The following is a 24,628-nucleotide window of genomic DNA, read 5'->3' on the forward strand; positions in this document are numbered from 1 at the left end:
CTTATTCTGAAAGCAAAACATGCATTTTGGTTTCTTTTACTATGGAACAATTGAAAGCAAAATATCGATATGCTCATGATCAAATGAAACATCTCTTTAGGGAAACGAGAGCAATTACATTACGATCAAATATGTGTTTGAACAATCTAATTAGATTACTTTACACTATGAGACGTTAAGTTGTGAGAGTTTGCAAAGCTGAGGTTTAGAGACAAACTCAATACTTGCAATCTAGCAGATCAGGAGTGACTGAGACTAGGAATCAAGCAACCACGATGAGAGCTCTACTGTCCAGTGATGAGGAAAAAATCACTGCATTAAGATTTGAAATCCGGGAGGAAAAGATCATCATCTGTAGATAGATATATTCTAATCTTCTGTGGAAAGAAGGATAAAAGCATATCGGATTAACATTCAAAGACAGTTCAAAATTCTTGAATTCAAATTAATCAATTGATAAAAGAAGCTCGGAGCCAGCATCATGCTCGAACACCAATTTTCATGTTTTTATAGTTTTCCAGTTCACAACAATCTGTTTCCAATAAAAGAACACGCGATCAATGCAGCAACCCGCAAATCAGAAAGGATGCAGGAGTCTTGTGTCTTACGACCATTTTATGTTCTCCATACCTTACTTAGCAGCCAGTTTGCAATCGGCCTCCTTCAATGCTCGAACAAGATGGATAATCCGGTATTCTAGCTTCGCATTTTCTGCACTAAGCCTCTGCAACTCCTTCATAGCCTGATGCAAGGATAATCATCAGACAGGTAGGTTTTAAATTCAACGCGCTACTGTAAGATCCCAGTAATGAACACTACCTTTTCGCTTTCAGCAAGCTGCTTGGCCTTTGCACTTTCGAGCTGTGACTGGAGTTCGCCAACCAACTTAAGCTGTTTGTCATTTCCAGATTCTGAAGAAGAAAGGGGACCAAGAATCAGAGGACCATTTCTTCTGTTAAAGTTTTCAGCTGAGTAAGTGAACAAGAATCTCGAGAATACCTTTGTTTCTGGCCAGAGAAGCTTCAAGTCTTGCCAGGCGGTCCTTCACAACGAAATTAAGTGTTAAAACAATTTTATGTTGAAACAGTCGAAGAACATAGAGATTATGCAATCTTCACTGGAACTATGGATTTGCTAGATGTTTGTATCTTTAGCTCTATTGTTTGGTCACGTAACATTTTTAAGTTACAGAGACTCTGAATTTCGAGTTCAACTACTATTTTGCTCTCTTGCAAGTTGCCATCCAAATCGAAGTGCTGAGCACCACGCATTACTTAATGTCACATATCGAGTGGGTAACGAAAGTTCCAAGCCACTTATTTATGGGCTAACTCGGAGTTAACAAGTGTGGGAAAACGATGAGAGATACTGAGTAGTTGCCTACTGAATGAATGTGCATTGTTATCATATTTGCATGTTTGAAGCTACCATTATTCTGTTACAGAACAGAACTACACTGCATTAGTAATTTGTCTGAAGCAAGTTCTTACTAACCACAGCAATAACACATAGTATATGAATAACACAATCGCAAAGGTTCGTTTCCTAATATTTCCCTGTTTTTTTCAACAGCATATACTAGGTCACTACAAAAATAAAATAAACAACTTTAGGCCTTCAAACCTGAAGCAAATGCACGTTTTATCTGCTATAGAATCTGCAATTCAATAACTTTCTTCAATTCAAATTGAGCAAGTCGTAGTTTTTTTTATATGATCATCGAAATTGACAAGGCAGCATATTAAAATCAACAAACAGAAGGATTCAATCGAGAAAGAACGACACGCCAAATCCAAAAATCAACAAACACGCACACACACAGCAGAAGCAGTAAGGATAAAATCGACAACTAAAAATCAACAATCTTAAGGAGCTGGATTAATGAAACCTCTGCTTCAGAAGCTCTTTGGTAAAAAGGCTTCAATATTTCTTCGAGATTGTTTGATTCCGCCGCCATTTTTCGCTCCCTCGCTCCTCAGACCAGCGCTCACACACACACACACACACACACACACGAACGAACTGAAATCGTTGTTTGAGAAAAAACTACTAGTAACGAATAAAATATCAATTAGCGACTTTCATAAACGTTTGTAATTACGTTTTAGCACTTTGGTAGCAAGTTTGTTTCTTTTACTCCCCAGGTAAAGCAAAAACGTATAGAATTATTTCTATACTATCTTTTCTTTAATCTTTTAATATTGGAGGGGTATTTAAAAATTAAAATTAATCTATTTGTTGTTTTTCCATGATTAATGAATATTAACTCGGGACTTAAAAAAAATCTGGAAATGGTTCTAGAAAGTTCACGAATTACTATAACTTAATTATAATTTACATTCGTATAATGGCGAGTTTCTATGTACGAACAAAAATAGATGTATCCTTTTACTTTTGTGGCATGTGATTCGTGTATAGATGATAAAAGAAAATTAAAATTCTTAAATAGCTTTCACAAATAATAATTCCATTGAAATGTCGCTCATACAATAATAATGGTTTTACGAGATGGGTACCGACCTATAGAATATAATACTATAGTTTTATGATGCGAGATCATACTATTTTAATATCGTACCATAATGTCATTGGCTACGTACTATGTAGACATTATACCGGTAGATAGAAGCCTATGGGGCATTTCCTCACTTTTTCTTTCATATTTTAGTTATTGTATTATCATGGTTATTACTATTAATTAAAAATAGTACTAAGTAACTTTAACTCTCATGTCAATTGTTATATTTCGATAGAATCCTAATTTATCTATTGTATTGAAAATAGTACTGATTAACCACAATATTATTGTCATTTTTATCATTTTGGTCCGTCCATAATATTCTTGTCACTTTTACTTATAGCAGTAGGATCCACAAACTCTATTTACAACAATAGTGAGACTCAAATTTTATTCACACAAATATTCAGTATTATCTATAATTTTCTTAAAATTCGTGAGTGACAACAAAATTGTAAACGGATGGAGTTGTATATTTCGACTATAGTCGTCAAATTCAATCCAATTCATCTCGATTAGGGAAGGATTTGATTTCGGATCAGGTTAGATTGCAATCAATTTTTAAACTTCTCATTTGGCTCGTGGGCTTAGTAGTCCGGTTCGAATTAATACATTATTATTTAATTTTTAAGTTGAATTTGAAATTGGGTCAAATGAGTCTGTCTAATTCAATGATTTTAATAGTTTTTTACGTGTAGTTTTTTTTTTTCCTTCCTTCAATTCTACGTATCACTTCAAACTTCATCTTGGACGCTGTACTAGATTGAAACAAGTTAGTGGCAAAAATCAATTTTCGAAATTCATTAATTAGTTATAGAATCAGTTAAAATGAGAAAGTAGTTGCAGCGCTGTAATACCGAAAATGAAAAAATTCACAGCTCCAACTCTTAACCTCTGAAATTAATGACCGTTTGTAAAGTTGGCTCCATACACCACCACCTTAAATGCATGGTTTGCCACTCTCTCCCCAACCCAACTCAACTGCTTCCATCAATGCCCACTCTCTCTCTACCTTTCTCTCACTATATATACATAACGAAACACCACACACGTTTCTCTGTGTTCCTGTAGTATGAATAGCTGTGACCCCAGAAACAGAATAACTATGAATAATTCATGGGTTGCATGAAATTTCTTTCATTTTTAAAATAGAAACTACATTTTTTAAGTGGGCTCTTGAAGATTTCAGAGTTGTTGAAATTTTCACTCAAGTAAAGGTTGGTGCTTTTGTGGTTTTTTTTTTGTTTTTGTTTTTTTCACTTGGTAGTTGAACAAACTCCGGCGGAATGCCCAAAGCTTCCCTTTTCTTTAATTATTTTATATTTTTGGGTATATTTTTATACTAGTAAGTAAGGTCATTCATTACATACGCAATGAAGCTAAATCTTGAAGTGATTAGGCCTTATCTGATTGTGCATTGTCTGTTTGTGGACTATTTGTTGTTGGGATTAACAAAAAGTAAAGAATTGGAGGGTTGGATTTGAGTTGGGATTAGATCAGATCATAATATTAGCTCTGATTTAGGTGAAATTTTCACTAGTAAAGATTCTGCTTTTCCCTGTAGTCGCCCTGATTATCCGGCAACGCCAGATTTTTTAGGTCAGTTTGTGATTTATTGGTTGTTAGATCCACAGAAAAAGAAATTTGCACAAGTTAGCTAGAGAACAATCTATATAAGTTCCTGATAGAGAATTCAAATATGCTCGATTAGTTTCTCCATTTTTTGTGTTGGAATAGTTGTGATTGTAGTCAAAGATCATTCATATGTAACTCCTTTTGCACTTGCAAATTAGTTTACATTCTTGATGAGGATGTTTTCATTTGGATTCATAGATTAGTTTCTCCTTCATAATTTTGTCGTGGGAATAGTTGTGATTGTAGTCAAAGATGATTGATAAGTAACTCATTTTGCAGTTGCAAAATTTGATCTGCTTCTACTTAGAACATACAAGAGATGGTTGGCAGCATTGAGGTTGCAAGCAACTACACTTACTCCAATGGGGTGGTGCAAAGCAGCAACGGCTCCGAGGAGAAGCTAGACGAGCTCCGTAGATACATAGGCAAACCCGATGGCGATCTCTTGAAGATTGTTGGTGTCGGGGGAGGCGCGTGGGGCAGTGTGTTTGCAGCATTGCTTCAAGACAGCTACGGGCAGTACCGGGACAAGGTCCAGATCAGGATATGGAGACGAGCCGGGAGGGCTGTCGACAGAGCCACAGCAGAGCACCTGTTTGAGGTGATCAACTCAAGGGAGGACGTGCTGAGGCGCCTGATAAGGAGGTGCGCGTATCTCAAGTATGTCGAGGCACGCCTGGGTGACCGGACCCTCTACGCAGACGAGATCCTGAAAGACGGCTTCTGCCTCAACATGATCGACACACCACTTTGCCCTATGAAGGTTGTGACTAACCTGCAGGAGGCTGTTTGGGATGCTGACATTGTCATCAACGGCTTGCCCTCGACAGAGACACGAGAGGTCTTTGAGGAGATCAGGGATTATTGGAAGGAGAGGATCACCACGCCGGTGATCATATCTCTGGCGAAGGGGATAGAGGCGGAGCTCAGCCCGTGTCCTCGTATAATCACCCCCACACAGATGATCAGCCAAGGAAGTAAGTCGGTTCCAATGCAATTAAGTCACACAGATAGTTAGAAAAATTGAATTCATCCTTTTGTGTTGTTTGGATCAGCTGGAGTCCCTATAGAGAACATTCTGTATCTGGGAGGGCCTAACATAGCCTCGGAGATCTACAACAAGGAATACGCCAACGCGCGTATATGTGGGTCGGAGAAATGGAGAGTGGCCCTTGCAAAGTTCTTGAGGCAGCCTCAGTTCATAGTGTGGGATAACAGTGATCTCATCACACATGAAGTCATGGGAGGCTTGAAAAATGTGTATGCAATTGGAGCAGGCATGGTGGCGGCTCTAACCAACGAGAGTGCCACGGGCAAATCAGTCTACTTTGCACACTGCACCTCCGAGATGATCTTCATCACGCACTTGCTGACTAAAGAGCCGGAGAAGCTTGCAGGGCCGTTGCTTGCAGACACGTACGTGACCCTCTTGAAAGGGCGCAATGCGTGGTACGGGCAGATGATAGCCAAGGGCCAGCTCAGCCTAGATGTGGGGGATAGCATCACAGGCAAAGGAACTATTCAGGTCTCATGCATTTTTTTGATGGAAGCAATTAGTAGATACATATATGAGGTTGATCTGATTATATATGTGCAGGGAGTGTCTGCAATCGAAGCATTCTACGAGCTGCTGAGGCAGCCTAGCTTGAACGTGCTGCATCCGGATTCCAACAAGCCGGTTGCCCCGGTTGAGCTCTGCCCCATCCTCAAGATCTTGTACAAAATCCTCATCACCAGGTCACTTTCAACTTGCTATATGTTGTGTTCAAATGGAGTTTAGTTTCTTCTATTCAGCATCGTATTAATTGTTGCAGGGAGCAGGGAGCACAAGCTATTCTTCAAGCGTTGAGAGACGAAAACCTCAACGATCCGCGCGACCGGATCGAGATTGCGCAGACGCATGCCTTCTACAGGCCTTCACTCCTTGGCCACCCCTTGAATGGATCTCCAAAATCAGACTAAAAAATCATTATTCGTTTTCTAGATCAATATATATATATAGGTATTAGGTAACAAACACAATTTCTTTGTATACTGGAAATTAATCAGACTGCATATCAACATATGATCATACTTCTTGATCACACTTGGAATGGATTTCACATTATTTGGTGTTGTTTGTATCATCATTCATCACAATATATGTAACTGCTACTTCGATACAGGTTAAGGAAGCTCATCCCCTGTGTGTGTGTGTTGACCTATGGTCGAGTGGTTAACGTTGAGACCTTAAGTCGTTCAAGTCCATCTTCACCAATCCTTTGAAATTTATGTTTATTTAACAAATAAATAAAAATCAGACTATGAAATATATAATTAAGTCGAAATTTAATAATTTTATACTTTCTCCGTCCTCCAAATATCTTCTCAAGAGAGAGGGTGACACAAATTTTAATAAAAGTTAGTTGTGTATTTGATGAGTGGAGAATAAGTCTTACAAAAAATAAAAATTGTAAAATAAAAATAAATGTAATTATTTTCAAAAGTATTTTAAAAAGATATTTTGGAGACGACCCAAAATAAAAAATTATGAATACGAGGGAGTACCAAATTGGTAAAACCCAATTTGAAATTTTCAATATGGAAAGTCTCGGCGGCCCATTTAATCGAGGCCCAAAGGTCTTTGTATTTCACTCACCACTCCACTGCTGTGGCTAGAAATATCTCTCCAGTCATTCATGACCAGTGTGAAAAAGCTAGGATCAGACTGAGAGGAGAGGAGCTTCTTTACTGTGTGTTGTGTGTGAAAGAAAATGGAGTCCGATGGAAAACCTACAGAACTCAGCAGCGTGAAGATGTTTGATGGATACAACAAGAGATACAAACACTACAGCCCTACGCTCGGCTGCTCTATGACCTTCCACATATACTTCCCTCCTTCATCTTCTCCTTCCCAAAAATTCCCTGTACGTTTCATCTCAAGTTTCTGCTAATATTGCCTCTTTTTTGCGTTTTATTAACCTAATTATTTGATTTTTGGTGGAATTGCTTGTAATTAGTGTGTGTTTGGTGAATTGATGGAAATGTGTAGTCTCGTGAGTTTCTGGGTTTTAGAATCTTGATCTGAGTTGTAATATATTGGGCAATATCTTAGCTTAGGCTGATTGTTCTTGCATTCTGTAGCAATAGCAGAAATCCCTAAAATATAGGGGCTACTGCTTAATGAAAACCTAAAATTTTAAGGTGTTGATGACTTTGGGTTCTTTGATGATTTTTAGGTACTTTACTGGCTGTCTGGGCTTACATGCAATGATGAGAATTTTATAGCTAAATCCGGTGCACAACGTGTTGCTTCTGCTGAGGGTGTTGCTCTGATAGCCCCAGACACTTCACCTAGTGAGTCGGTTTTTTTTTTTTTGGATTGAATTTTATATATTAATGTTTGCTATATTCACTTTGTGAGAGTATTGTTCTCGAGAATTAGTGGCAGAACGATTTTTGCTTCGTTTAATGTTTAGAAGGTAACCTCAGACACCATTCTTGAACTCGTTTCAAAGATTCTTACATGCCCCTCAAGATTCTTACAGTTTCAAGTATCTGAGTTTTCAACTTATAGTTTATAGCAGCTCAGATTCTTTACTTTGCAACTGGAACTGCATCAGTTCGCATGTTAGATTGATGATCAATCTAGGCGATTCCTCTCTTTGGTAAATGAGGAGCATGCATGTCTTATCATGTTGCTTTGTGTGTAGATTTATTGCTTTACTTGAAAAGATATCATGATGTCCGAAGTCTTGTTTGAGTTCGGAATATGAAGTCTTGTTTTTATGTGGTTCTCAGTTTATGCATTTGTTTTGCCGCATTTTTTCTGAATTCCTTTTTAATTGATGTTTGTGTCACTATTTTCCTTCCTGATTAAGTCATTAGAAATACTTACGTGTAAACCTTGTTATTGCTCTAATGGTGAATTGTTTGCCTTTTGTTGCAGGGGGCTTGAACATTCAAGGAGAGGCTGATAGCTGGGATTTTGGCGTAGGTGTGTAAGGAGGATCTATTTCTTTACCTTCCTTTCTTCTATTTCCCAATCATTCATGAATGGATATAAATTAAGACATAGCCTGTCTTCGCAGTTTTTCTTGGTTCACAACTAGTCTAGTAATTCCTGCTTGGTTTTAAGCACTAGCATCTTGAAATTGAAAGATTATTATCACTATTATTATTTTATTATTTGCTTCTCATGAGCAGGTGCTGGATTTTATCTGAATGCTACACAAGAGAAGTGGAAGAACTGGCAAATGTATGACTATATCGTGAAAGAGTTGCCAACACTTCTTCAGGAGAACTTTCCACAGCTTGACACGTCTAGGGCTTCTATATCTGGTCATTCCATGGGTGGACATGGAGCACTGATAATTTACCTAAAAAATTTGGACAAGTACAAGGTTGATGTGTACAGTTTTATGTTCCCATCTGCCTTCATTTATGTTACACCCAAACCCTTTTGCTTAATTTCCACGTTGCATATTTTCAGTCGGTGTCAGCATTTGCGCCTGTTGTAAATCCCATAAACTGTCCATGGGGCCAGAAGGCATTCACAAATTACTTGGGGGAAAACAAGGCTGCCTGGGAGGTATGATCTTTCAGTGATTACAGCCAGTTTGAAGTCGGGTTTTCTTAAAAAATTCAGTACATGAAACATATGATATATCGATATGCAGGAGTATGATGCCAGCATTCTTGTATCGAAGTATACTGATGTTTCAGCTACTATTCTCATTGATCAGGTCAAATTCCACCATTCTATCACTCCAATTGTCTATTGCAATTATAGTTCAACTGATAAAAAGACCATTGCTTTGGTTAACCGCACTTGTGTCTTCATTGTTCAGTTAACATTTGTATGTTGAGACAATGAGACTTTACCATTGCTTTTTTAGTTTCTTTAATGCTGCACTGCACGAGACACAGAAGCCCGAGCAGCCTCATGGTTGTCAGGTTGTGTGTGTTGTAAGTTACATAAAATTTAGGGGTATTATCAACTTGAACTTCATAACCTTCAACGTGTGCATAAAAAGCAACCTTTCAGAATTCTTGCTTCTGGGTTAGGATTTCTGACGAGCTATAGGAGGGAAGTTTATTGCTCCTATCCTAATACTCCGTCTTGTGCAGGGAGACGCGGACAAGTTCCTGAGCGAACAGCTCCTGCCACAAAAGTTCGATGAGGCTTGCCGGAAAGCCAAGGTGCCACTGTTGCTCCGAATGCAACCAGGTTACGATCACTCCTACTATTTCATCGCTACATTCATTGACGATCATGTCCGCCACCACGCCCAAGCCCTTAGCCTGTAATGCCCATGGCGCTCTACATCTTGTCTGAATGGACTTTGCTTCTGTTGGAACTTGGAAAATTATGTGGAAGGCAATAAAAGTTGGAGTTGTTTACTGTATTTCATCCGTTTCTTCCCCTTGTTTTTTTGGCTTTGATCACCTACCTCAATGCAGAAAATGTATGCTTGTATCAGTATGAATTTGAAAAGGTTAGCAGTAGTTTCGTTTGAATATGAAATATTTGATAAAATTTACATGCATTTTAAGACCTGCGTGTATTAATTATATTGATGAGATCAAATTAAATATGAGATTGAAATAGTTAAAAAAAATACTAGCAAATACTTCATCCGTTCTATTTTAATATGCTCACTTTTTTGGGCATGGAGATTAAGAAATTTTAATTTTTAAGAGGAAAGTAGTGTGGTCTACACCAATTAAATACTCCATCCGTCCACAAGTATTGCCTCATTTATTGTTTGGCATGGAAATTAAGAAAGCTGATAAAGGTGTTGTGAGTGAAATATAAGGGTAGTTGACTAAAATGTTAAAGGTGTTATGTGGTGGATCCACTAGTAATAAAGTGTAATAAATATAGAATATAAAAATAAAATAAGTTGTTGTAAGGTGGGTTCATTAGTGGCAATTTATGGTAAATAAATGAAAGAAAAAAGGGTGTAATGGTACAAAAAACAGAGTACGGCATTACTTTGTGGACAAGAAAAAATGGGTAAATAGGGCAATATTTCGTGGACGGAGAGGGTATATTTTTTTTACACAAAATGAAAAACAAGCCTATTTTAATAGGACGTTCCAAAAAGAAAAACAAGTCTATTAGAGTGGGACGGAAGGAGTACTTCTCCACAATAGTTGTACCTGCACAACAAATTTGACAAAAATTAGTGTAAATTTGTTTCACGGGTTAAAATCGATCTCACCATCAACCTTTTGGATCATGTCGAAACCACTCGAAAATTTGGATGGAATTACGTATTTTTTCCCCCCCACATAAATACAGATTAAACGATGTGATTTGCAATGTACTAGACATTATCTGAAGATATTGGATAGATTAGCCACCTATATATGAATTTGTAGTATAAAATGGAAAACACTTGAAAAATAGATAACCCGAAATATTGTTTCTCAGGCATAAACGATAATAATAGAGTCTTGGTAATTTTCATTTTTTTAAGAATCAGTCTTGGTCAATTTAATCATAGACAAGTGGCCAAATTGAGATATTAAAATCGCGTTTATGAGCTACCACGTTTTTGCTATAAGTCAATTCAGATTAAGACGTTGACTTGTACTATTTGCAGGTGGGCCACGTGCACAATAAATCTCAACGCGTTGAGTTGCTGGAAAGAAAATATTTACGCGTCGACATAATTTCGTTGTATTTACCAAGATGCCCTCGCACAATATTCTACCAACTTCACTAGTCACTACTCACTACTATTAGCAACTTTATTGAAAAAAAAAAACTCTTTAACAACTATAGCGTGTGTCCCTATCAAAAAGCAAGAAAGCAACTGCAGACGCAGTTTGTCGCGTAGGATTTTGGTAGATATGGATAAGCTAAACATAATTTGTCATGTATGTGTGTGATGTTCCGACGGACGCTGTAGATAAAATAATACTATAAGGGGTATTTTTGTCACGTTCATTCTTATCTATCTTAGTAATATTATGGGCTTCGCATATATTATGCATTTAGTTCTTTATAGCATTTGCGTTTGTTTTTTCAACATTTCTTAGAGGTTTACGCTTGAAATGGAGTAGTTACAATCAATCATAGCTGTTGTTTTCCACATCTAATGCATTCAGTTTTATTTTTCTTTGCAATTAATCTCATAAGTAATCACAACGACTTGTTGCATTAGAGCATCCGCAATGGGGTTACATGATAGCTTACATGATAGTGAGGTTTATGATGAGGGGACCACATAGTGTAAAGATGCTGCAGTGGGGTTACATGATAGCTTACATGATAGAATTAGTTTTGATTTTTTCATTTTTCATTTAAGTTTAATTTCATAAATTTAAATTACACAATTTACTTCAAATTTAAATTGCATTAAATTTTAAATTCCTAAAAATTACATAAAATTTAATAAAATAAAAACAAATACTACAAATAACTATTCCGGCCCTAGAGGTCCGAAACGTGCCCAAACATGCTCCATCAAATCATATTGGAGCGCGGCGTGCAACTGCCTATCTCGGAGAAGGACATCTCTTTGGACATATTCCTCGAATGAAACGGGGGTTGCTCGACCACTCTCCGTCGAGTCACTGCTAGACGCCCCATGTCCCGCGTCGTCATCTCTCCAATTGGTTGCTCCTTCACCTTCGTGCTCCACAATCATGTTGTGGAGAATGATGCAACACAGCATGATGTCCCGGAGGTGCTCCAAGTACCAATTCCGCGCGGGACTGCGAATTATTCCCCACCGTGCTTGAAGGACTCCAAAGGCACGTTCAACATCCTTCCGTGCCGATTCTTGCATCTTCTTGAACCTCGCCTCCTTCTGATTTGTCGCCATCGGTGGACTCTTGACGAAGCAACGCCACTCTGGATATATGTCGTCGCACAAGTAGTAGCCCATCTGGTAGTAGCGCTGATTCGCCTGAAAGAGCACAGGCGGGGCAGTTCCATCCAACACGTCGGCGAAGAGAGGCGACTGGTTGAGAACGTTGATGTCGTTGTTCGAACCAGCGACACCAAAAAAGGCATGCCAAATCCACAGATCGTGGGATGCAACGGCCTCCAATATCAAGGTGGGCTCTCCCTGATCCCCGCGTGTGTAGGCGCCGTGCCACGCCTTTGGGCAATTCTTCCACCCCCAATGCATACAATCAAGACTCCCGAGCATCTCGGGAAATTCGTGTCGCACCTCGTGCATCTGGGTAAGGCGTGTGATGTCCTCCGGCGTTGGACGGCGTAGATAATGGGCTCCAAAAGCCCGGATGACCGCCTTGCAGAACTTCTTGAGGCATACACGCCCGGTGGAGTCGGCGACTCTGAGATACTCGTCAAAAGTATCCGCAGAGAGCCCGGTGGCTAACTGGCGGATAGCCGACGTGCATTTCTGCAACGGGGAAAGAGAGTCCCGACCTATTGCATCAGTGGTCATGTGGAAGAAAGTATCTACACCTTGAACAGCCTCCACGATGCGCAAGAAAAGCTCCTTCTGCATTCGAAAACGCCGCCGGAAAAATGTAGGTCCGTACGTCGGATTGTCGTGGAAGTAGTCTTGCATAAGACGTAGGTGGGCTTCCTCTCTATCACGGTGGACGTAAGATCGGGGACGTTTCACACGTCCCGCCTCCGGAGTCGGCTTGCCATAGATGTGAGCAAGCAGTTGTTTCTGCAACTCTATCTCCTCCATGATCGCATTAGCTACACCGTCGGATGAATCAGACGAAGAACCATGGTCGGATTCCGCCATTGTCGAAAGAAATAAGATGAAAGCGCTTGAAAGAGGAATAAGAATGAAAGAAATTGAAAGAAGAAGGAGAATTGTAGAGTGAAAGTGAGGAAGATGAAGGAGGAAGATGTAGTTATAAAGAGAAGAAAAATTGAAAAAAAAAAAATTCCAAACGGTCAAATTTGGCACACAAACCGAGGAGTCAAAGCAGTCAAAGCCTACAAATAATGATTTAAAATTCGAATTTCCATTTTTTTTTTAAAGAGGCGCGTGTAAAACACGCGCCTATATATTACCGTTTAAAGGGCTACACGATAGAACGTGTAGCCCTCGTGTAACCCTCTCCCGCAACGGTTACACGATAGCTCATTTACACGATAGCCCTATCGTGTAATGGCTATCGTGTAACCATTGTGGATGCTCTTAGTAACATTACATTTGTAATATTAGAAAAATATGTCTTGTAGGGCTGTAAAATCGGGTACCCACGGGATAAAATCAGCCAAAATTTCCATCCTCACCCGTCCCGCCTACATGTCGTGGGTGCCTGAATACCCGCAACGGATACCCGCTGCGGGTATGAGGGTACCCATACAGTCTCGGATTTTTTTGTTGATTTTAATTTTGCCGGTATTTTGTTCCGTGAGAGGGTATTTTTGTCCCGCAATTTGCGGATATCCTCTTTATCCGCGGGTATTTTTGTCCCGTTGGAGGGTATTTTGTCCCTCATTTCACAAAAAAATTGAAAATATCATTTCTATTTCATCGATTATCCATAAAACCTGTGACGAATAAATAATAAATAAACATTTGACAAACAAGCACAACGATCAACTAAGGCAGAGATGAGAGACGAGAACTAGGGCTAGGACTAGGGGGTTAATTCATTTTCTAAAATTCCTAAAAATTATTTAATTTTAAATTTATTGCGGGTACGCGGGTACCCGCAGGTATACCCGAGTGTACCCGCTACCCGACATTTTTGAGGATATACTATCCGCACCCGACCCTCATCTTTAAATTTACAGGTATCGAATACCCGATACTCGCACGAATATCGGAGTGGGTGAGAGTATGCTCGATACCCGCAACCCGAATTTACATCCCTACCTGTGGCAGAGCATATGGTTCCAAAATCCAAACTAAACCACGAATGGGACCCAAAATGTAAATATCGCAGAATCTGAGACCCAATTTCCAGCTCAAAAAATGTTATAAATACATCACTTCAACTTTCACCTAAACACTTCGATCAATTAATTGCAGCTTATCCATTTTCCCAACATGTCTAATTACCCGCACCACAATCCCTCCGGCGCCGGCTACCCCTACGGCGCTCAGCCGCCCTCGTCGCAGTCCTACCCATCTGGTCCCTACGGCGCTCAGCCACCTCCCGGCCAATCCTCACCCTACGCCCCCGCCCCCTCCCCCTACGGCGCCCCCTCAGCTCCCCCTGGCGCGCCCAACCAGTCCTACGGCGCCCCCTCGGCTCCCCCCGGCGCGCCCAACCAGTCCTACGGCGGCTACCCGCCTTCGGCGTACGGAAGCCCCTTCGCCGCCCTCACGCCGTCGGCTTTCCCGCCTGGCACTGATCCGAGCGTGATCTCCTGCTTTCAGATGGCCGATCAGGACGGTAGTGGATTCATCGATGATAAGGAGCTTCAGCGCGCCCTCTCGTCGTATAATCAGAGCTTCAGTTTGAGGACTGTGCATCTGCTTATGTATCTTTTCACCAACACTAATACCAGAAAGATAGGTCTGATTTATTTTATTTTATTTTTTTACTCTTATCTTTTGTTATGAGGTGTGTGAAATTGGGAATTTGCTGTTTTTTCTGCATATATTTACGTTTGCGGCACTTGTTCGAGTTTGTGCGAGCTAGGGATATGATTAGGAGGATAAAAGGAGTAACCTAGTCGAGAATCATGCAGTTGTAGTCATTTGCTGGGAACTTATCGTACATAACAAATTAGGGCACTATGAGGTTTTAAGTGTTGAATTTTTCTGCGAGTTATGAATCATTCTTCGAGAGTTGCAGATCAGCCCATGTAGAACGAAATCATGCAATTTTATCTGCAGGGTTCTTTTTTCTTCATCAAATTGGCCCTACATTGTGCAATTTGCTATGAAAAGAGGGGTTACTTTTTTTATCCCTTGATAATTGAGTAGACAAGGATTTTAGATCAACCAATGACGTATTCTCTCTGCATAACGACGGTAGATATCAGGATCAAGATGCTATGCTGTACGCTTTATTTTATATCATGTTCTGCTCTGTTAATACGATGAGACGTGTGTTTATCTTTTGGCTAGTGGTGGACCGGAGAGTAGGAAATCAACCGTCGCAACGCTATGATGTAATGAAGGTGTTAAATTGTGGAGAATCTATGGTCCCTTTTGGGTTCCCGTTGTGGAGAAGCTGAGTGTGGTTTATAATAGATGGGATAAGTAATACTGTTCTTTGTTATTGGTGTAAAGAACTAAGAGCAGTACGATGATTATTGCAGATCTTCTAAGTATAGCTATCGTGCTGCATATTTCGTCCATGTAAGTAATGCCGAGAGATTGATGTAGATGAATGTTGAGCAACTTTGCTCTGTCAGCCAATGACTCGAGGAGAATATGCTTAGTGAATGAATACACTTCAACTATAGCTGTGGATTATGATAATGAAGTAATATGGAAATGAATAGAATTGCACCATAATATAAATGTGGAATCTTGCATGATTAGTCAGATTAATGTTAACATTGCGTGATTAGATGATTGAGAAGGCTGAACTCGGGTTTCATTTCCATTGCTTCACATGTCAAGGTTGTGTATTGATGTGCTGTTATTTCTTGAAATAGGTCCAAAAGAATTCACTCAAGTCTTTTACAGTCTTCAGAGCTGGAGGGTCAGTCATAACTCCAATCCCACTACTGCTTTTCTTCCATTTAGATGTCTCTATTTGCATCTGATCTAGTTAAAATTTCGCTCGCTCAGGCAATATTTGAGAGATTTGATAGGGACAGAAGTGGCAAGATTGACATGAACGAACTGAGAGAGTCACTCCTCAGTCTTGGATTCTCAGTGTCACCTGTAATTCTGGAGTTGCTGGTTTCCAAGTTTGACAAAAGTGGTGGCAAAAACAAGGCCATTGAATACGATAATTTCATAGAGTAAGTTCCCTTAGTCTTCATCTCATTAACAAATTCTCAGTATCACCTGTGATTCTGGAGTTACTGATTTTCTTACCCTTCTCTCTTCCTCTTGACCAGGTGCTGTCTCACTGTCAAGGTGAGCCGTTTACCCTTTTAAATCTCTCGAGCTTTGGCTGAATTTGCTCCAATGTGATTTTCAATTAAGGCGGTTCTAACGTTTTTGAATGTGTTTGTGCAGGGACTGACTGAGAAGTTCAAAGAGAAGGATACCTCATTCTCTGGTTCGGCAACTTTCACCTACGAATCCTTCATGCTAACTGTTTTACCTTTCCTTATTGCTTAGGGAAAATGCAGCTTGTTTTGTTTCTCCAACTTCACTCTTGTTTTTCCTTTCTGCTATCTTCCTCGAATTTCGGATTCTGAATCTTCTGTGTTGATGTTATTCTACTTTCCTAAACGGCGTAGCTTTATGTAGCTGTTACTCGTTGTAAAACGGTAGTTTTTAAGTAGTGTGATTTTCTGCGGTTTGTGAAATTTATGAATCATGTGTTTCAAGTGTTTGATTAGGTTAGGTATGCCCAAAATGCTCTCAAATTTGATATCAATAATATAGCATGTGGGTTTGAATTTAGCACAGTTTCTTTTCTTGGGAATAGTTTAATGTATAATTTTTGTCACTTGAACTAGTCAATCGAAATCGAAGGTAGAAAATTTGACGGGTATAGTATAGGAGTTGCGATGGCATAAATTAATCATCATTTATCGATAATTCCAAATTTAAGATGCATTGTAGTAATTAGTAATTACAATGTTTGATCATTTGTTGCCACGTGACAAGTACATTATATAAATATTTATGTGCTCGTAACGGGTGGCCAAAACCACCTACCCTACAAAAGCAAGTGAAATTAGTGGAATTCTTTTTTATACATATTTACAGGCACAGCAGTTTTCTTGACTTGGAGCATTATATAATAAGAGTTTCAGTGTCCACTGATTTTGCTTAGTGGAGTAATTAATTAAGGGCCCGTTTGATATGGGTTTAAAAGCATGATAAGTTAAAATAATATGGATTTATGTAGTGTTTGATATTATGTGTTACTAATATGGTCAACTCCAAGTTTATCCCAAGACCCTAGCTTATTTTGTGGGATTAACCCACACTAATTATCCCACCTCCCCCATGGGATTAACCCACACTAATTATTCCACCCCCTCCATAGGCTACTAATTTAGGTATTTGATATGTTAATCCAACATATTTCAATGGAGACCAAACACTTTTGGGGATTAATTACCAATGATATCAAACACCCATATGAGATTAGAAATCATGACTAATCCACACTAAATTATCAGGATAATTTATATCCTGATTAATCCAATACTGAAAATCAAACGGGCCCTAAGTAGTAGTAAGCTTCAATTTACTGAGTATCCTAGTCAAAGATTGCAAGCTGATGTAATAAATCAATATCAATAATTAAACAAAATATGTAAAGTGTAGAGCAGAAGTGAGTTCTAATTTGGCGGACGATACATGTAGACCTCTAAAGCTGAGGTCTGTGTTGGCCTTGCATTCCTCTCATATCCCTACAGCACACCCATTTGGACGTCAGAAATGAAGGGTAGATGTAAGAAATGAGAGATGATCCAACTTACATCGTGGACAGCATCCCTTAGTGCTTTCACTTGCTCCCTTGAAACAGTCCTCACCTGCATCACAAGCCCACTTTCAGACGCAGAATCCAAACCTTTTACCCACTTCTTGCCTACTCACCTTCTTTAGTATCGTCCAGAGAACCCCTTCTGTGCAGGGGGGAACCGTGAGAGAGCCGACGTATCTGTAGTACTTTCTGCTTCCGAACTTGATCTCCCAAGGATCAACCACCCCCAAATGATTCCCATTATGGTCGTGTGCTTTCATGGTGTCTAGAAGCTGTGGGGCGCTAACACATTAACTTACATTCATCTTGCAATCACACGAGATCAACACATTAACTCACCTTAGCCAGGAAGGGATCAGGACGGCCCAGCTTGTAGACTACGCCAATTACAGCAAGATGACCAAGGGAGTTGTTGTGAACCATATGAATCTCCAATTCATATCTGCAAACAAATCCATCCATACAACATTACTAGTATTTGGTAACGCTATACATACTACAGGAATCAACCCCAACCTTTTCCCATTCAATGTGTGTTCACTAGGAGTATGCCAATGGCACTGTCGTAGCTTATATTTCGTTCCATTTAGTATAGCACCTCCTGCATCTCCTTCCCATACCACCTGATAAAAACCGGATACAAAGTCCAAAATTATCTGATAAATGTTTGCTATAGGCCAAGTTATTACATGAAAGCGTCGCCCAACTACAATTATAAGTGCAATCTGTGTACCTCAATATCATGACCTCGATTCTTTATTATAGCTGGAGCTGGCTTGTATTTTCTTTTCAAAGTTCCCAGTTTAGGCATGACCTCAACTCTCTCGTCAGAAAGATCAATTGGTGATTGAAGTCTCCCGTTTGCACAGGCCTTCCATTTTGGATCGAGATCAGCCCACTTCCCTGGCCCTTTCTCAGCATCTGGGGAGTATGTAAATGGTCTTTCATCATCTGTTATGAAGAATGAATCAGTGAAATAACTTCTTAAGAAATGAAATCTTAGATTAGTTCAATTCAACCAATCACTTGCAAGAGATCAAAGGTGCATTTAGGTATCATATAAGAATCTCCGTTATGCAGATCAAAGCCAGATCATAACACTGGAATTAAGATTCGGACAGCACATATTACTTAACCTGTGCCCACGCATAACACAAAAAGCAACAGTTTCAGTTCGAGAAAAGATTGCTGCATGCTTTATGCCTCAAAACCAATATTAGGAATCTTTCTATGCTAGATTTTATTCTAAGAGTTGAGCTGGAAGAGGCATCAAAAGCAACAGCTTCACTTTGAGAAAAGATTGCAATGCTGCATGCTTTATGCCTCAAAAACAATATTAGGAATCTTTCGGAGCTAGATTTTATAAAGTGTGCTTTAATGCAAATCTTGGAAACATAATATATACATTACAAAACATACTGCAAATGCAAACATAACCTCCTTCACATGCATGCAACTAGCATAACTTTTTAGTATTAATTAAGATCTTATAGTAAAAAAATTGTCAGGTGGCCATATCTGTCAAAGATGCCAATATATACTCTCTCCGTCCCATTCTTCTTGTCCCGTTTTTCTTTTTTAGCCGTCTCATTCTTCTTGTCCTATTTTCATAGAAGGTAATAGTTAATCATTCTAAAGTTGTGAGTTCTACCACTTTTAACCAATTTACACCCTCTTATTAATTCGTGTGCCGAAAATGAATGGGACGGAGGGAGTATATAGTAATATGAAACATTTTTCAATACCATTTTCTGTCAAAGGGCCATCAATTCTTCTTATCTTCCTCCTTAAATTTACTGCCTCAAATCATGCCACCCTTAACTCACCTTTCTATGGTTTAAAAAACAAAACAAAAAAAAGAACCAAAAAAAAAAATGATCCTCAACTTAACCAGATCAAAGCATGTTAATCGAAGCAATTCTAAGGTAGAATAAATTAACATACTGGTTTGCTGAAATCAATACTCAAGAAAATGTTGAGTAAACATCAGATTCAGGAATGCATCTCTCCACATGAATCAAAAGGAAGAGAAAGAAGCACACACAATTTTGAGGAACATTGGAGAATTTTGCACAATCAATGAATTAGGTCTGTGTTGTAGCTTGTAGTTCCCAAATATGTTATATCCCGCATGAAATACGTCAGCTAATATTTTTGATTCTGAACTCGAATTGGTTAGTTCCATGGATTACCGCTCAAAAATAACCTTCTTCTATAGCTCAAAATTTCTATATAGAGAGAGACAGAGAGAGAGAGAGAGCCTAACCAACTTCATTTCCATCGGCAAGAACAGCTACAGATAGGGAGAAGATGACGCAAAACGTAATGTAGAGCGAGGAAGAGCGAATGCGGCCCATGATTGGTCGAGCAGAGAGTGCAGCGGCGGAGGAGCTCCGACGAGGGCCTACTCAAAAGCTATTGGATTAAAAAGGGCCCTGCCTTAATATGCTATTCTTGGAGGTTTTCAAATGGAGTACTATATTCTTTGGAATGGGCACCATTTACCGATCCAAGCCCTACATATATATTGCAAGAAAGTGACTGCAAAGAGAAAATGATGGGTTTGGGTATGGGACAAAGGTTTTTTTTTTTCCTTCAGGGCAGGGACAAAGATTTGAATATGAATAAAGAGCTGAATCGTCATTCATGTTGCTGTCGGCTGTAGTAACCATCACAATTATCCGTTGCATCCTCCGCAATCCAAGAATCTTTTTATTTTTATTTTTCATAAAAACTTGGATATTATCGGATGCTCCATACACCTAGAACCTGACCCGCATTCTACTTCAAATCGTGTAAATGACAGTATTCGATTATACAAAACACTATCTATAATTGACACTATTGATTATATAAATAACATTGTCTATAATTGACACTATCCGATTATATAAATGACACAGTAATCAGGGACGGAGCTAGGGGGCTGAAGCCCCTTCCCAAATTTTGATAATTTTTTAAAAATTTATTTTGGAAGATATATATATATATAGATATATGTCTATATCTATTGTAAAAAAAAATTGTTATACAAATATTGATTTGCTTGTTATATTCACTCATATATACTTAACTTTAAGGACAATGTGTTATTTAAAACTATATAATCTATGAAAATATTGTTCATTATTATTTTGTTTGTCTTTTAATAAAAAATGTGTGAAATGTCCAAAAAAAAAATTGTTTGTTATTTAGATTATGCTTGTCTTTTAATAAAAAATGCCTAAAATATACAAAATGTTCAAAAAAAATTGTAATATATTGAAACTATATAATCTATGAAAATGTTGTTCGTTATTATTACTATTATGCTTGTATTTTATTAAAAAAAATGCCTTAAATACATGAAATGCCCAAAAAAAAATTCTATCCCCGTACAAGTTCAGCCCTCCCGAACTTAATTCCTGACTCCGTCCCTGACTGTAACATTTTAAAATGGTATAATGACATTTTCAATCTTATAATATTATTTAAAATATTATAGAGCCGTTTACAATTTTATAGTGTCAATTATAGGAAGTGTCATTTATATTTGTGAATAGTGTCAATTATACACAATGTCATTTACAATATTATAATGTCATTTATACACAGTGTCATTTCTATAATAGAATAGTACTCTCTCCGTCAATAAAAAATAGTCCTAGAAGAGGACGACACGAGTTTTAATGAAAATTGTTGAGTTTATTGTGAGTGGAGAAAGGGCCCAGTAAAAAGATAGTATTAATAATGATAATTAAATGTATTGTGAGTGAAGATAATGGTCCATCATATGATAGAAAGTTGTCAAAAGTGGAAAGAGATTAATTTTTGTGGACATCCTAAAATAACAAAAATGGATTATTTTTTGTGGACGGAGGGAGTATCAATTATAGTCAGTGTCATTTGTATAACCGAATAATGTCATTTACACGATTTGAGTCAGAATGTGGGTCAGGGTCTGGACGTAGGTCAACTCTATTGTATTGCACGATACACTCAATTGTACCCAAGAGTCCAAGATCACCTCATTATTTTTATGTTTTTCTTCTAAAACTTGATTATTGGAGTTATTATTGTTATTATTATTTGGAAAAGGTAAAAACATAAGTATATCAATTTTAATCCATGACATTTTGATACTCAATCTTTAAATAATGTTACAAAAATGTCTCTAATTGATTTTTTCGAACTTGAAATGTGATAAAATGGGTTTCTAAAAAGGCGCGGTTCCATAATTAAATAAGGAGGTGAGCTGAATAATAAACATTTCATTCGACGATGGTGTCGGTGCCATATTAGTGGCAGAAGGAACTGACTGATAAGAAGAAATGAAGGAGAACGATATTAAAATATTTAGTTTAATTTCTTTGTTGCACATTTCACATACATATGGCTATATTTTTTAAAAATTACTTTAAATTAGCTAATTTTGAGTTGGAATTAATATTATATACATCACATGTATAAGAAAAAAATTGAGGCGTGCCTGAATTGGAGCCTGATGTGGCCCTTTAATACATCTACCCGTATATTAATACACATACTCTCGGATGTGATATATTGATTTTCAGAATTTGAAAAATTCGACGATATTAATTTGAGGAAGACTTCCATACATACGAAACTTATATGCAGATATATGCATGAGAATTTTGTTATACTGTTCAAAGATTAGGCGGTGGTGTTTCATTTGCAGCTTTTTTTAGAAAGTCTTGTGATAATTGTCAATATAAGAAAAATGGATAGAGGTCCTATTACGTGCTTATAAACGAGTATATATTATGTCCATTTATTGCATTTTTGAAAAGTTGGCCCTTATAGCTCAGTGGTAGAGCGCCAGTCTTGTAAACTGGAGGTCTGTAGTTCGATCCTGCATGAGGGCAAATGATAGAGGTTCTCTTTTATCTTTTGTTCCGTTTCATTTTTTTTTTTTTTGAGGAAACAGTAAAAGCATCTGCAATAATTAAAAAAAAAAAAATCGAAAACTTGAAAGCAGAAGACAAACGAGAATCCGAGAATTTAGCATCCATTAAATTATTGACCAAAGATTTTCTTAATTTGTGAATTATTTTAAAAATAAACAAACGAGCAGCCCAAGGTGAAATGAATTGTTTTTAATGTATTTTTTTTATTTTTAATTAGTATAGAGTTTAATTTTTATCTTAATGTATTTTTTTAAGTAATACTAATGTCGAATTTGAATTTTAATGACATCTATATTATTAAATTTAATGTTTAATTTAATTTAAAAATATATTTAAATTACTCACTCCGTCTCACAAAAACATAAATACTTATAAGTAACACGAATTTTAAAAATATTAGATAAAAGTATATTGTGAATAAAAAATGAGTTTCACTTTATGAATAGTAGAGAAAATAAAATGATTATGGTGGGGTAGTGTGCAAACATATAAATATTTATGTTTTTGTGAAACGGATCAAAATGACAAAAAAATTATATTTTTTGTGAGACAAATAGAATATAAATTATGAAAATATATGATATTATCTCAACATTTAAAATAATTCTCAATAATGTATTTTCATGTTGAAATTGTAGTATTTTGATAATAAAATTTTAGTTAGATTATGAATAAAGTCTCACGTCATATTTTTTGTTTGAAAATATGATGTATCAAGATTAAGGCTATCCATTGTGGGGCTCGGATAGCCAGGCGCGCGCTTGGCTCGATCAAGCCCCACCTCAATACCGCACTCTATGGACGCGCTCTCGAAGCCCAGCCGCGCACCGAGCGTTGGGAGAGAGAGGATCAGACGTGTGCAATGCACGATCCAATCAGAAAAAGAAATAATATACCCGTATGGTCATTTTGAAGAAGGAAACACAATATTTGGTCACCAATTGAAAAAACATATAATTTGATCATTTTTTTACGTTTTATGACTGTTTTGCCCTTAATTAGGGCAGACCAAATTCAAATCGAATTCGGGTTTACTTGCGGGATAGGCACACATGACACAATTATTGTCATTAATGTCATATATTCAATGCTGCATGAATGATACTTATGGCCATATTAGTGTCATATACTTGTGTGCTGATATTATTTAGATGGGTACAGTTATATGATCATTTTGAACACTTCCCCGTAGGGTTTAGATTATCTATTTATGATTTAGATTATTATTTATGGTTTAGATTATCTATTTAGAATTTAGATTATTCATTTAGTGTGATGTACGAATGGTACTTATGGCCATATTAGTGTCATATACTATCTTATACAGTGTTGCACGAATGATACTTATGACTATATTAGTAGGGATGTCAATCGGGTCAGCCCACTCGGTTTCAGGCCAGCCCATTCGGTTTCAGGTTATTTTCGGTTCAGGCCAGTCAATTTTTTTATTTTTCGGGCTAAATTTTTTTGACCTTAATCTTAACCCACTCGGTTTCGGGCTAGCCTGTTCGGGCCCACAAGTTTACGATTTTTTTATATGTTTAATTTTTTTATAGATAATCATAATCTTGTAATAAAAATATGTCGTGTTTTTCAAATCAAGTCATTTCGCCTTAGTTTAGATACAAAAATTAGTGTTATTTTAACGTAAATTTACATAATATCTAACTTTAACTTCGTTTTCGATAAAAAATTGTATATAGATTTTACATAAATAACTATCTTTCTTTGACTTTTATATCATAAATGTTTGTTATTAACCATAGGGAAAAGTCAAAACATATTCTACAAGCATCAAAATGTTATTATCGAATTAAAAAGTAAAGTATTAAAGTTTAAAAATTAATTATTAAGAAAGTGTTTGGTTAATCGGGCCAACCCACTCAGTTTTCGGGCCAAACCGATCGAGCTCGGGCTATTTTCAGTTCGGGCCATTCGAGCTAAAATTTTTCAATCCTATATTCAGGTCGACCCGTCGATTTCGGGTTGATGTGTGTATTTTAGCTACTTAGTTTGGTGTATGTTTCGCCATTATTTTATATGATTTTACATGGTT

General features: G+C 37.6%; 6 protein-coding genes and 1 non-coding gene across 21 annotated transcripts in view; 4 read left to right on the forward strand and 3 right to left on the reverse strand.

The window, feature by feature from the left end:
- The window catches only part of LOC131001622 (H/ACA ribonucleoprotein complex subunit 4), an 806,367-nt gene that overhangs the window by 525,325 nt on the left and 256,414 nt on the right, over positions 1-24,628 (reverse strand). The window lies entirely within an intron of this gene.
- LOC131002383 (uncharacterized) lies at positions 71-2,162 on the reverse strand. Of its 5 annotated transcripts, none has more exons than XM_057928891.1 (5): positions 1,889-2,137; positions 1,000-1,042; positions 820-911; positions 631-742; positions 71-312 (listed from the first exon to the last, which is right to left on the reverse strand). In XM_057928891.1, the coding sequence occupies exons 1-4, from the start codon at positions 1,955-1,957 to the stop codon at positions 632-634; spliced, it is 315 nt and encodes a 104-aa protein (XP_057784874.1). In that variant the 5' UTR covers positions 1,958-2,137; the 3' UTR covers positions 71-312; position 631. The 5 variants fall into 5 exon arrangements, with proteins under 5 accessions (XP_057784874.1, XP_057784889.1, XP_057784881.1 ...); XM_057928906.1 differs by having other exon boundaries at positions 71-317; XM_057928898.1 differs by having other exon boundaries at positions 71-377.
- LOC131001721 (probable glycerol-3-phosphate dehydrogenase [NAD(+)] 1, cytosolic) lies at positions 3,493-6,315 on the forward strand. 10 transcript variants are annotated; one of them, XM_057928307.1, is made up of 5 exons: positions 3,493-3,735; positions 4,433-5,130; positions 5,209-5,678; positions 5,751-5,890; positions 5,968-6,315. In XM_057928307.1, exons 2-5 carry the CDS (start codon positions 4,473-4,475, stop codon positions 6,113-6,115), a joined length of 1,416 nt encoding a protein of 471 aa, XP_057784290.1. In that variant the 5' UTR covers positions 3,493-3,735; positions 4,433-4,472; the 3' UTR covers positions 6,116-6,315. The 10 variants fall into 10 exon arrangements, with proteins under 10 accessions (XP_057784290.1, XP_057784310.1, XP_057784303.1 ...); XM_057928327.1 differs by having other exon boundaries at positions 3,498-3,735; positions 5,975-6,315; XM_057928300.1 differs by lacking the exon at positions 3,493-3,735 and adding an exon at positions 3,870-4,117.
- On the forward strand, positions 6,757-9,687 carry LOC131002052 (S-formylglutathione hydrolase). Its single transcript, XM_057928720.1, has 7 exons — positions 6,757-7,059; positions 7,372-7,489; positions 8,082-8,129; positions 8,339-8,535; positions 8,625-8,723; positions 8,812-8,877; positions 9,263-9,687. Exons 1-7 carry the CDS (start codon positions 6,907-6,909, stop codon positions 9,440-9,442), a joined length of 861 nt encoding a protein of 286 aa, XP_057784703.1. The 5' UTR covers positions 6,757-6,906; the 3' UTR covers positions 9,443-9,687.
- On the forward strand, positions 14,060-16,536 carry LOC131002084 (calcium-binding protein CBP-like). Its single transcript, XM_057928722.1, has 5 exons — positions 14,060-14,611; positions 15,705-15,751; positions 15,841-16,016; positions 16,116-16,134; positions 16,237-16,536. The coding sequence occupies exons 1-5, from the start codon at positions 14,140-14,142 to the stop codon at positions 16,339-16,341; spliced, it is 819 nt and encodes a 272-aa protein (XP_057784705.1). The 5' UTR covers positions 14,060-14,139; the 3' UTR covers positions 16,342-16,536.
- LOC131002142 (alpha carbonic anhydrase 4-like) lies at positions 17,439-20,470 on the reverse strand. The gene is made up of 7 exons (XM_057928726.1): positions 19,932-20,470; positions 18,399-18,616; positions 18,182-18,288; positions 18,005-18,107; positions 17,779-17,937; positions 17,661-17,714; positions 17,439-17,591 (listed from the first exon to the last, which is right to left on the reverse strand). Exons 1-7 carry the CDS (start codon positions 20,020-20,022, stop codon positions 17,520-17,522), a joined length of 804 nt encoding a protein of 267 aa, XP_057784709.1. The 5' UTR covers positions 20,023-20,470; the 3' UTR covers positions 17,439-17,519.
- TRNAT-UGU (transfer RNA threonine (anticodon UGU)) lies at positions 22,459-22,530 on the forward strand. Its single transcript has one exon. It is a non-coding gene; the product is annotated as a tRNA-Thr (tRNA).

The sequence above is a fragment of the Salvia miltiorrhiza genome, chromosome 1 (assembly GCF_028751815.1).
Source record: "Salvia miltiorrhiza cultivar Shanhuang (shh) chromosome 1, IMPLAD_Smil_shh, whole genome shotgun sequence".
NCBI classification, from domain to species: domain Eukaryota; kingdom Viridiplantae; phylum Streptophyta; class Magnoliopsida; order Lamiales; family Lamiaceae; genus Salvia; species Salvia miltiorrhiza.

What these genes read in the sequence shown, in the direction of transcription:
- LOC131002383 (XM_057928891.1), bottom strand. Translation starts at nt 1,957, where the DNA reads ATGGCGGCGGAATCAAACAATCTCGAAGAAATATTGAAGCCTTTTTAC. An exon ending in AAAGAGCTTCTGAAGCAGAG is followed by an intron (nt 1,043 to 1,888) that starts GTTTCATTAATC and finishes TTCGTTGTGAAG; the next exon opens with GACCGCCTGGCAAGACTTGA. An exon ending in AGCTTGCTGAAAGCGAAAAG is followed by an intron (nt 743 to 819) that starts GTAGTGTTCATT and finishes TCCTTGCATCAG; the next exon opens with GCTATGAAGGAGTTGCAGAG.
- LOC131002084 (XM_057928722.1), top strand. Translation starts at nt 14,140, where the DNA reads ATGTCTAATTACCCGCACCACAATCCCTCCGGCGCCGGCTACCCCTAC. An exon ending in CACTAATACCAGAAAGATAG is followed by an intron (nt 14,612 to 15,704) that starts GTCTGATTTATT and finishes TTCTTGAAATAG; the next exon opens with GTCCAAAAGAATTCACTCAA. An exon ending in ACAGTCTTCAGAGCTGGAGG is followed by an intron (nt 15,752 to 15,840) that starts GTCAGTCATAAC and finishes TCGCTCGCTCAG; the next exon opens with GCAATATTTGAGAGATTTGA.
- LOC131001721 (XM_057928291.1), top strand. Translation starts at nt 4,473, where the DNA reads ATGGTTGGCAGCATTGAGGTTGCAAGCAACTACACTTACTCCAATGGG. An exon ending in ACAGATGATCAGCCAAGGAA is followed by an intron (nt 5,131 to 5,208) that starts GTAAGTCGGTTC and finishes TGTTTGGATCAG; the next exon opens with CTGGAGTCCCTATAGAGAAC. An exon ending in TACAAAATCCTCATCACCAG is followed by an intron (nt 5,891 to 5,967) that starts GTCACTTTCAAC and finishes TAATTGTTGCAG; the next exon opens with GGAGCAGGGAGCACAAGCTA.
- LOC131002142 (XM_057928726.1), bottom strand. Translation starts at nt 20,022, where the DNA reads ATGGGCCGCATTCGCTCTTCCTCGCTCTACATTACGTTTTGCGTCATC. An exon ending in TGCCGATGGAAATGAAGTTG is followed by an intron (nt 18,617 to 19,931) that starts GTTAGGCTCTCT and finishes TCTTCATAACAG; the next exon opens with ATGATGAAAGACCATTTACA. An exon ending in CTGATCCCTTCCTGGCTAAG is followed by an intron (nt 17,938 to 18,004) that starts GTGAGTTAATGT and finishes AGCGCCCCACAG; the next exon opens with CTTCTAGACACCATGAAAGC.
- LOC131002052 (XM_057928720.1), top strand. Translation starts at nt 6,907, where the DNA reads ATGGAGTCCGATGGAAAACCTACAGAACTCAGCAGCGTGAAGATGTTT. An exon ending in AGCCCCAGACACTTCACCTA is followed by an intron (nt 7,490 to 8,081) that starts GTGAGTCGGTTT and finishes CTTTTGTTGCAG; the next exon opens with GGGGCTTGAACATTCAAGGA. An exon ending in CTACTATTCTCATTGATCAG is followed by an intron (nt 8,878 to 9,262) that starts GTCAAATTCCAC and finishes CGTCTTGTGCAG; the next exon opens with GGAGACGCGGACAAGTTCCT.